This window comes from Temnothorax nylanderi, unplaced genomic scaffold (genome assembly GCF_030848795.1).
Source record: "Temnothorax nylanderi isolate EJ_2023f unplaced genomic scaffold, tnyl_v1.0 TNYL_tig0045_pilon, whole genome shotgun sequence".
NCBI lineage: Eukaryota > Metazoa > Arthropoda > Insecta > Hymenoptera > Formicidae > Temnothorax > Temnothorax nylanderi.
This window is the reverse complement of record NW_027249107.1, coordinates 433,715-444,825: the sequence shown is the minus strand read 5'-3', so window position 1 is coordinate 444,825 and position 11,111 is coordinate 433,715. Positions and strand designations below refer to the sequence as shown.

Here is an 11,111-nt window from a genome sequence, read left to right as displayed (position 1 = left end):
GCGAAATAAATTTAATTGAACGAAACGATTGGAAGCGTGATGTAGTCGAATATATATATATCGAGAAGATTAATTTATTTTGCTTGAGGCTGCCATTAATGGCAGGGTTAATGTCAAATTTCGCGTTTCGTACGCGTGATATCTGTTTGAGTGAATTTTGTTCGATCTTTTACTTTTTTGTCAATGCAGTTCTATCAAGATACACGGCACTCAATCTCTGAAATATCACTGATTTTATCGCGTGTAAATGATCCTTATTCACGGAGCTGCAATCAAGTTGAAGCGAAACCACGTTTCTTTTACGCAACGGCAACGGCACCGACACTGAATTCAGCGCTCTGAATTCAAATCATAAAGTTCGTAAGAGACGACCGTCTGTAACTGTCGAGCAAACGATTGCTCGTGAACCGCGTGCGCAACGGCGCTCAATTTGGAGATTGGTGTCCATTGGAATTGGAAATGAAATTTCGTAGACGTACAAATGGGGACGAGCAGCACAGGGTTGCAACACGTTACGGCGGTAAGGCGCGAGAAATGTACCGTGCGCGCCATCGATTTTGCGGCTACCGATTTATGTTTACGGATCCACCTGCGGTACACAGTAAACGATATCACGTAAGCAAAAAGGAATTCGTATATCCCATCTCATTGTCATCGTCACCGTGTAAATGTTCATTCGAGATGACGGATAATTTTAGCAGCAACAACATAAATAACATAAGCGGTGACAATAGATTCAGAATAATTGTAGAAAAATATTATTTTATTTTAGACACTACGTATATTTTTAGCATTCTCGTAGAAAATAACTATTTTCCATTACTTTTGTGGAGCATTATACAATAAATTTATCAAGATCTCTTTTTATTTAAAAAATATATATTTAATGGTTTCTGTATTATTTTAGACATTCTACTTTATGAATTTTGTGAAAAGATCGCGCAAAAGTTTTTCTCTTCTTTCTGGTCTTTCTCTCTCTCTTGTCGCGGGGTTACAGACACAGATGTGGATACTATGCCGGGAGTGTGCAACATAGACAAAAGTGGAAACTCTCAGGACAACCTTACAGTTAAATGTCTCGGCTCGTCCGCGAATATAACGGAGTTTAATCAGGGTAAAGCATGCGGCGAAAAGTCGTCAACTTCCGGTATTTCGCCATGATTTACCTATCTCTTGAGCAATAAAAAGCCTCGCTACCCGGTTCTCGGACTACGTAGCTGGTACATGATGCATAGTGTTAATAACGTTCGTCATCTCTTTCTTACTCACCCTTTATTCCCTCTTCTCATCCTCGCTGCCGTTCGCCAAGCTTCCTCCGCCCCACTTTTTCCTTCGTGCCATTCGCGTTTTCTCCATTCCTTCGGTCACGTTTCTTTTCGGGTACCCTCCTCTCTCGATTCAGATTGGAGCACATACTGCATTGAAAAAAAATATATATATATAAATACGCGCTCTAAACTGCTAAGAATCTATATTTAATCAATTTAATCATAAAATCTTTTTATCGCACTAAGAGATTCTAAAGTAGGTTCTAACTTTAGAATACACGTGCTTCGAAAGTGCTCTTCAGTCTTTACTGATGTATTAATTCTTTTTATATTGCCGATATTTGGATGAATTTTTCTCTTCTAAATAATCCTCGACTTAATCTGAAGCGTTACATATCTTTGCACAATATCTGAATTATTTCATATGAAATGTAATTTATTCTTTATGCCACTTTTATCTTACATATTTTGATTCTTTAGACCTCTTTTATTTTACATATTTTACTGAAAAGCTTGAAATCAATATTTAAAAATGCTGTCTTCTCAATCATAATCAAATTATAATCAAATCATAATCAAATTTATCATCGACAGTACGCTGTCGTAAAAGGAATATCGATATCTAAAATGTCAATTTAGTTATTAAGTTATTTTCAACATCTATCTGCAAAAAAAACTGATTGTGCGATGAAAACAAATCGATGAAATGAAAATGCAGAGATGTCTATTGGCTGCTAAACAGGAGATTCATATCGACACGTCCGAACAAATCGATTCCAGAAAATCACAGGCTCGATACAAAATTGATCGCTAACACGCTTTTCTCATTGACTGGATATTTAGAATTTCTCGTATTCCCAAAAGCCAGTCCATAAGGGCAACCGATAAATTAACGACATATAATATCGCGCATTATGTCGCTATAAAGATAATTGCGGTCGACAATGCGAATGCAAGTATAATGAAATTTACACAAACCGGGGCAAACGGTATTAATGGTACAAATGATATTGTTACATTATCCGATACATGTTTAAGCGGAGCTCGTTCCTCGTTCATGGCAAAATATCACAGTGACGTTATATACGTTATATATACGCGCGCGCGCGCTCGCGCAGAGTTATTGAAGGGACCGTGTTATGCGTTTCTAAAGACTACCTGCCATTGCGGACCGTTTAATCCTTCGAAATGAATAGCGTCGCATTTAAAACATTACCCATGAGTAATAAACTAGGTCGCGCGGCGCGATCCTCATATTCTTGTTTTTGTGCATTTAATTAATCATCTCCGATAATTAATTGTGCAATTGACGACACGTGCGCGGATAATGCATTCGCAATACATGACTCATCTTCCCTAAAAATCCTAAAAACTATAGTATTATGATAATTACATCTGTTACAATTATTACATTTGGCATCTCTTCTCAACATCGAGTTATAAATCGGTCACATTCGTTTGACTTTAAGTTTCCCAATAAATCTCAAGAGTCCTGTCGTTTGTTTTTTTAAATTATTTTTTAAATTATTTTATTCTGCCATTTACAAATTAAAAATAGACAATTGTGTGCACTGTGCAGTTTTAAAAATCGAATTTCGTTTGTTCCTGAAAGATAGCGTTCTAAATAGCGAATATTCGGAAGCACGCGGCGAGCGGACATCCGCTCGGGCGATCGAGATTCAAATTTACACGTCGAATTTACACGCACTCGGCGTCGAGTGTCAACGACGATCGGCTATGCGATACGCAGTCGCCTCGCGCAAACGCCTCGCGCGCACTTTGCAGATGCAGATCATGCAGAGACGCCCAGCCGTTCCAGACGTGTACCTATACATACACTATACACCCCATACACCCCGGTACGGCGCGGCGCGGCGTGTATGCACGCGAGTCACAAAGGAATAGTCCTGTTGATACGAAGCGATATCTCTGTACCGTCCGGAGACGGAGCAGACGGCGACAACAGACCTAAACAACGGCGGTCCTTATCGCCTTCCCGTATTCCTGTCACCTATCGCTGCCTGCGCTCATTGCATATTAGAGAACGTCGTCGTCGTCGTCGTCGTCGCCGTCGCCGTCGCCGTCGCCGTCGCCGTCGCGTAAGCACGCTTTGATGCACCGCGCGGGACGGACGAATTGCCATTCGAATTGCTAATAAAAAAGTTATGTATATCGACATTTCCAGCAAGCGACACAAGTCGACACAATTAAGTGTCGTTTTGACTTTGTTACTCATTACCAAAACAGAAAGATATATATATATATAGAACGTTATAGACGTTTGTGTCGACTTTTGTATCGCTTGCTGGAAAGCTCCCGCGATATCTATTTTAACGTCCCGTTGACGTAATTTTAACCGAGACATTGCTGTGTTTTAAGATTACGTATTCCATAATTAAAAATAGTGGAAAAGTGAATATAAATACCATACTCCGTGGTCCACTTTAATCAACCGTCACCGCGGTGTCCGCGGTCTCTCTCTCGCACCGCCATCTTGATTGATCAAGATTCTCCCTTTCCCTCCAAGCTTCAACTTGGCGGAAATATGCTCGATCGGCCCGTCGGCGTCGCGGTTCAGTCCAGATATTCCTACATCAACACACACACACACACATGATAATATCTTAAGCTGGACTCAAACTCTCGAAACGAACTACCGAGCAAACTGAAAATTTGGAGCAGATTCTTCTACGTATTCAAATGGACTTACCGTTAGAGAAGAAGTAACCTAGCTCGACTCGCTACACGAATACGACGAATTATACTTCCACTTGAAATTCGAAAACCGACGCGTTTCTTTCCTCGCGCACCCGCGAGGAAACGACGATGATATTTCGAGATTTCGACGCAATTTCGCGCAGCTCGTACTGCAATTCGTTATAAAATATAACGCGGAAAAATAAGGCGAGTAATAAAACCGCGACACGGAACACGGAAGTCACGGAAACGGAACCCGAAAGTTCCGCGCCGCGCGCGTAAACTTAAAATAGGCGTTAAAGTTACATGGTGGCGCTATCGCTCGTCAACACTCGGTACTGCCCATCAAGTGGCATAAATCGACGAACGGTATAAAAATAGCCGATAATATCGATGATATTTTAATAAATATCGACGGAACCCAGAACCCAGAACCCAGAACCTTACAGAAGTCACGTGACCGAAATTTGGACGCTTTGGCTTAACCTATAGCGATAATTTTATTATTATCCAGATATTTTATACAAAAATATGTATTTACGGCGCAGAAATATTATATGTTTCTGTAAAACTGCATTTTAGCAGTTATCCATTGATCGTTCGTGCGATTCGACTGATGAAAGTCGGGAGAAAGGAGAAAGAACGCTAATGTCGCTAATGATTTTTCGAAAGTTCGCACGGTTCGCACATGTTGCGCACAATGCACACCGTGCACACGTTGCACACGCGTAACGCGTTACGAATTTTCATTCTAGTATTAGTAAACACGATACGAGATCTGATGTTTGTGTACGAGAGAGATTAGATTTTCCTCAAAGTTTTGCGAATGTAGAATGTAGGCAAGTCGCAATTAAGATAAATTTCGTATGCGTATAATTAAAGCAACACATTCGGATTTAGACAGTCCCCTGGGTGCCCCTGGGTGCCCCTGGGTGCCCCTGGGTGCCCCTGGTGAAGGATTTTCTGTCAGGTGTTGGCTTTAAAAACAAGTCAGAGATATGGCTGGTACCATGAGACAATTGGAGGAGCGTTTGCTCCCTGCAGAGGTGACGACGATGCTGTGGTCACCGAAAATGGATCTTTTAGCCATTAGCAATGTCAAAGGTTAGATCTGAAAACTGTCGCTGTAAAGACCATCAACATTAATTAAAGTTAATATATTTATCTTCCTCCTTTTTATAATTATTTATGAAAAGGCAGAATTACTTCATTTAACTTTACAGATGTTTGACAGATGTATGTTGAGAATTTTTTAAAAAACTAATCGTTATTCGCAATATGATATCTTACAGGTGAAGTGGTCCTTCATAGGCTTACGTGGCAGAGAGTATGGTTGTTGAGTCCTCAAGATGAATCCGATACCGCTGTCCATTTGGCGTGGAGACCAGATGGAAAGCTGCTTGCAGTATGCTACGAGATTTCCAAGCTATTGTGTCTTGTTGACGTCGAGACTAAAAATGTTATTCATAAAACCAAATTACCTGCGAACGAATTGACCGTTTGCGTTAAGTGGTTGTCCCTGTCTAATACTGAACAGGAAAGTTCATTGGCAAATGATAAAACTAATAAACCTACAGGCGAATATCTGCCACTTCTGCCCAGTTTAATCAGAAGTTATAGTACGGAACCTGAGCGGAAAGAATTTTTATCTCACATCCTAGATATGCTCTTTGTAAATATCATAAAGCACAATTCTAAGAAACCCATAGCGTTTGTGACTATATGATTAATAGCCATATGTATTTCTTATAGATTGGTCAAAAAGATGGCACAGTATTAATGTACATTTTTGGCATGTTTTATTGTGGCACTATAACTGTAGGCCATGGACCAATCTTGCAGATCACAGGTGGATCCAATAACCCAATATGGATTACATGGAGAGATGATAATTGTGTTAAGACAACTAGGGTATCTTGTCCATTATTTGAGAGAAGCTCAGCGTTTCTTAAGGTATTTCGAGAATGATAGTACATGGTACAATTTATAATAAAGATGAAGCGAAAGGCATCGTTTCCTAAAGTGTTGCGCATGATAATTTAGAAATTTGTTAAGTAATTAAGGATTTGTTAAGTTAGTTGGAATTTATATATTTTATTTTCAGGTTGCGCAAACTCAAGCCAACATAGAATGTTTGAAAGATTATCTCTCACGTACCTTAATGGCCACTTGCGAAGCTTGGGAAACGATACTCTTGGAAATGGATGAAAAACTCACGCGATATGCAGAGGCAAATCTACCTGGTACTATGTCTGCAGACTTTTTGGAACTATTGATGATCGGAATACCGACGACAAATTTACAAACTTTCCTACTTAGAGATCTCACAGAGAAAGGATTAAAAAAATTCGGACAAAGTATTGAAATGTGTTATAGTAATATACAGGTATTGCAAAATATATTACATTTTTTAAGTTTTAATCATATATAATCACGAATTTTGAATTTGTTAAAGACATTATTTTTGTAGAAACTAGTCTCGAAAAATTTAACTAGCGTCGGTATGGCCTTAGTTTATCAGTTAGCTGAATTAAGAGGTATGGTGAGAATAGGTGGCACATATGAGGCGTTAGGATTACGCGACGAAACACTCATAACCAATGCCATTAATGAATCTGAGGCTTTCCTGGCGAAATCATATGAGATTGAGCAAGTTATAGATCAGAGTATGCGCAATTACAAAGCATTTTTCCGGTACGAGTCAAATATTGAATTGATTAATTAACTTGTTGTTGATTATATGTTGTTTAATTGTTTCAATTTGTATTGCATCTATAGGTGGTTATATGTAGCCATTCTCCAACTAGCGGATGAAAGAGCACCATCGGAAGTGTGCCGTGTAAGTCAGCAGGAATTAACATTTATCGCAGAATTTCTGAGTGATTTTGACAAGCCAAGAGCGAACGGCAGGGTAAATTTAGAAAAATTGGGTCAATATTTACGTCGTGAAAATCTGCAAACTCCCCTGACTTCGGAGGGAAGCGAATGGGCTGCTATGCTTGATACAAACGATTGCTTGCGCAATTATGGACATATAGTAAAGCAGAATTTCAATTTATCTTTACTACAATCTCATGGAAAATTAGTCGCTGCTGTAGAACATGTTTTCGCTGAAGCCTATCAGAGCTTAGTTGATCACTTTGTAATGATCTCTATCTCTTTACCATCATTCACATCTCTCATGTTGTCCTCGCAAATTGTAATAAACGATGGAAATCTTTTATTAGCTATGAGCGATACTGACAGCAAATTTTTAAGACTTTTTAACATAAAGTATTCGTCTATTGAATCTGTACCTCTTAGTTCAAAGACGGTTACAATAGACGTGAGTCACAAGCAAGGTTAGTGTAGCATGTATTTCATACAATTATAATATACACATTGAAAATTTATTTCTCCATTATATATCTATTATAAAATTAATTCACTTTTCTGTCTATCTAGGAGAACATCCAAAAGAAAGAGAGAGTGTTGATACTGTGATAGTAGATCTGCAATTTTACTCGCAAGATTATCTTAGCTTGCTTATATTAAATAAACAAACTCACGCATCGTTTCTCATACAAATGCCATTACACGGTATATCTATGCTTGAGTATGGAGACAATAATGCTACAGCATCGATAACCGATTTCGTCGGTGCGACGTTGCCGAAACCGTTTCAAGGAATATCTGCGAGACGACTAGCGGTCAGTGGTCCTCGGAAAGTAGCTGCTATTTTGAGTGAAAATAATAGAAAGATTCGTTTACTCGAGACTGAAGCGGAACCTGAGGATGAAGAAGACGAGGAGGAGGAGGAAAGGCGAGAAAATATGATGGATACCACACCTAGTGTACATTTTTCTGCGGAAGTAACAAAAACTGATGTTCAAGAGTTTTATAAGGAAGAAAACAGCTGAGGTAGAAGTAAAATATGTTTAAGGTATGAATAATTTATACATGAAGAAAGATGACTACAAATAATAATTTCTCGTGTAATTGAAAAATCTTGATTTATTTTAATTATTTTTCAAATTTTGAATAAATATAGAGTTATTACAAGATACAGTTACATTTCTAAAATACATGTAAAATACATTAAAATTAACTAAACGTTATTAGTTATACAATAAGAGAGAGAAAGCGAATATATAATCTGTTACAAAATATACATTTATATATGTACATATAAGGATAAAGAAAAACACTAAAATGTAATAATGTATATAATTTCCTGTTATATACAATTACAACTTATGGCATTGCTTGTTCCTTCTGCATTTGGTTAAATACTTTAGGGAAATCGATGTCAAGAACAGCGTTATCCATTCCAACGTTTTCGATGCCTGATGAAACACCAGGTCTATTATCTGGCGTATATCGTTCTGGAGAATTTTCTCTCGACTCCTCCAGATCTGTAAAAATGATCGAAAGATCATTTTTCACTATTTTCAATGTGAAAGTGCATCTCTTCCTTCAATATATCAATTTTTATTAAAAAATTACCAAAGAATCTTTGACTCCTTTTTCTCTTAACAGTAATAATTAGAAGAACAACAGCTACAGCAACAACCAGTACCATAACAGCGGTCATTCCCCGTAACAGGTTTGTCTATTCAAATATACATTTTAATAAAATGTAAAATTGTAATTGTTTTTTTTCCATGTTATGTGTGTATTAAATACCTCAAAATCATTTTCCCAAAGTTGCTCCCACTCATTTGAAACTATCAATTCAACAGAATGAACTTTCAATTGAGAATCGTCAAATAGGCCTTTTGAAAAACATTTATAAAATCCAGATTCTGCTGTTGACACACCCTATAAAAATTATAAATATAATTATGAAATATAACATACATCTTGTTATATATTGACTACATAAATAAACTGTTATTTAAAATAGAACAATTTTTAAATATATGGTACATCTAAAAACTTACTCTGATTTGAAGCGTGCCAGTCAATACTTCATAATTATATTTCTTTTCATTTAAAGGATTCCCTGGACCAATAACATTGTTAGTTCCAAATTGCCAGAACATGAAACGATGATGTTCATCAATACTTAAGCATGGAAGCTCAGCCAAGTGTCCAGCTGTCACTTCTTTCACTGTTACTATGTCATTTTCGGATGCAGTTTCGGATTTTTGTAATATAAATGATAAATAAAAAAGTATAAAAAGCCACATTGTCACCTAAAAATTGACGTTGTAAATATTTATATAGAGTATGTCACAGTTGAGTTAGAGATAATTAAAAGATATGGTTTTTTTCTTATGTATTGAATTATGTGTTTGTGAGAAAAAAAATGAGAATATACCCAAAAAAATGCTAAACTTATACAGAAATATGTTCAATTACTATGTTCTGCCATAACCAATATTGGAAAACTGTTGGGTATTACTAGCCTGTCTTCTTCTTTCATAATTACATTCTAATTACATTGATCACCTTTTTCTTCACAGCTACTGCAAAACCAGTTTGTTGTTCACAGATGGTTGTCACAATAATTATACAGTACACGATACAAAGGAAAAGGCTTTTATGAGTGAATGTTGTGTAATCATAAAAGCAATTCTCTCTTCCTCTCTCTTGTGTGCAGTTATTGACTGCTTATAATTTTTTCTATTGAGTTGAGTTGAATTGAATTGAATTGAATTCACTGACAATAGCACTATAGTATAAAGTATAAATTAATGATTTTAACTTGGAAAATACACTTTCATTTACTGATGAGAAGATTGCTACAACAAGCACTGCCATGAAGTTACTTATTTTTAACTCTGTCCTATTCGGCCTTGTGCAATACCAAGTATTTATAGTAGACTAGACCTATGCTTTGTAATTACTGTATATATGTTCTTAGATTCCTGTTATAAATCAAAATCTACTCCAGGAAAAACTTAGTCTTACGTTTGAATAAATGAATAAATGACTGAATGAATGAATGAATGAAACAACTAGAATAGATATAGAATATTTTTATATTTTCATACGATTAATATATAAATTAATATATATGAAACAGACATAATGCTTTATTATTCAATATAAAAATATAAATGTTGCATGTGTAAATATTTTATAAAAATAACAAGTATATTAATATTCATTATATATTTGATTATGTGGAGCAACATCCACAAGATGATTTTTTTATCAACACAACAATATACATACGTTCCCAGGTTCCCTCAAGTAACTTGAAACAAGCTGAAGCTCATCCATTGTCAATACCTAGATTGGTGTATTAAATGAATAAAGACATCTACAGCTAATACTGGAAGCAGCAGCCAGAATGGTGCCAGTACCGCCTTGGCTGGTAGAGACCAGTGAGGAGCCTCCAGTTTCAGACAAATCAAGATTTGAGCGCACAGTTTCAAAATCACAGCTATCATATACCATGCCTGAAACAATTTTATTGCCATACCATATATTAAAATCTAATTTTATTTAATTAGCTGGATATTTGTTATATCGGTAGGGACTATATTTTTTTAATTATCAGGCTTCTTTATTTATTATTAAAATATTTAATACTTGTAGAAAATGAATACATGCATAAACACAAATTGGAATAAAATATTTTCAATTGCAAGAGGATGAAAAAAAAAATCTACGTATCTTGCCAAGCTATAAAATACTCACTTCTCGCTGCAAACTATTAACACGTCCGTTCTTGCAGTGCGAAATCATGTTAAAAACAATGTAAATAAGAAGAATGTTATCGTAGAGCCACATTGGAATAAAAACTATGAACCAATTCCATTGTATTCTCTGATCGAGTCTCAGGACCAACAGAATCAGGAATATGAGCAAATTGAACCAGGTGAACAAGGCGCGATGTAAAACCGCCATGGAAGACTTATATCTAATTAATAATACACAATTTCACAGAGCTCACGTGCATTGAGCACTCGCGTGCATCAACTTTTGATTATTCTAACTCTAACCTTCTATAACGAGATAAACATGCTACATGCTACGATATCCTGTTTTATGGACAAGGGACAAGGTATTATCGACAGGTATCATCGGTCGTTACGGTGATCTAAATAACAGTAAGATAGCGCTACAGATCCAATTTTGTTTATTTTGAATAAACGTACCAAGTACCAAATAGACTTGTTCATACTGGCTGCTGGCTGTATTTTATATATTTTT

At 36.4% G+C, this 11,111-nt stretch overlaps 2 protein-coding genes across 3 annotated transcripts; one reads left to right on the top strand and one right to left on the bottom strand.

The window, feature by feature from the left end:
• The first annotated feature begins 4,442 nt into the window (after nucleotides 1-4,442).
• Nucleotides 4,443-9,133, top strand: LOC139771889 (anaphase-promoting complex subunit 4-like). 2 transcript variants are annotated; one of them, XR_011718001.1, is made up of 9 exons: nucleotides 4,443-5,069; nucleotides 5,258-5,637; nucleotides 5,718-5,918; nucleotides 6,070-6,351; nucleotides 6,436-6,659; nucleotides 6,744-7,306; nucleotides 7,410-7,887; nucleotides 8,243-8,550; nucleotides 8,944-9,133. XR_011718001.1 is itself a non-coding variant. In XM_071705046.1 (8 exons), exons 1-7 carry the CDS (start codon nucleotides 4,964-4,966, stop codon nucleotides 7,862-7,864), a joined length of 2,211 nt encoding a protein of 736 aa, XP_071561147.1. In that variant the 5' UTR covers nucleotides 4,443-4,963; the 3' UTR covers nucleotides 7,865-7,887; nucleotides 8,243-9,133. The 2 variants fall into 2 exon arrangements, 1 of the variants encoding a protein (XP_071561147.1); XM_071705046.1 differs by having other exon boundaries at nucleotides 8,243-9,133.
• Nucleotides 7,941-10,324, bottom strand: LOC139771890 (uncharacterized). Its single transcript, XM_071705047.1, has 5 exons — nucleotides 10,128-10,324; nucleotides 8,888-9,142; nucleotides 8,631-8,765; nucleotides 8,451-8,556; nucleotides 7,941-8,359 (listed from the first exon to the last, which is right to left on the bottom strand). Exons 1-5 carry the CDS (start codon nucleotides 10,173-10,175, stop codon nucleotides 8,199-8,201), a joined length of 705 nt encoding a protein of 234 aa, XP_071561148.1. The 5' UTR covers nucleotides 10,176-10,324; the 3' UTR covers nucleotides 7,941-8,198.
• Between the last annotated feature and the right edge of the window lie 787 nt (nucleotides 10,325-11,111).

What these genes read in the sequence shown, in the direction of transcription:
- LOC139771889 (XM_071705046.1), top strand. Translation starts at nt 4,964, where the DNA reads ATGGCTGGTACCATGAGACAATTGGAGGAGCGTTTGCTCCCTGCAGAG. An exon ending in ACATCCTAGATATGCTCTTT is followed by an intron (nt 5,638 to 5,717) that starts GTAAATATCATA and finishes TATTTCTTATAG; the next exon opens with ATTGGTCAAAAAGATGGCAC. An exon ending in AGACGTGAGTCACAAGCAAG is followed by an intron (nt 7,307 to 7,409) that starts GTTAGTGTAGCA and finishes CTGTCTATCTAG; the next exon opens with GAGAACATCCAAAAGAAAGA.
- LOC139771890 (XM_071705047.1), bottom strand. Translation starts at nt 10,175, where the DNA reads ATGGATGAGCTTCAGCTTGTTTCAAGTTACTTGAGGGAACCTGGGAAC. An exon ending in TTTGGGAAAATGATTTTGAG is followed by an intron (nt 8,557 to 8,630) that starts GTATTTAATACA and finishes ATATTTGAATAG; the next exon opens with ACAAACCTGTTACGGGGAAT. An exon ending in AAGGAGTCAAAGATTCTTTG is followed by an intron (nt 8,360 to 8,450) that starts GTAATTTTTTAA and finishes TCATTTTTACAG; the next exon opens with ATCTGGAGGAGTCGAGAGAA.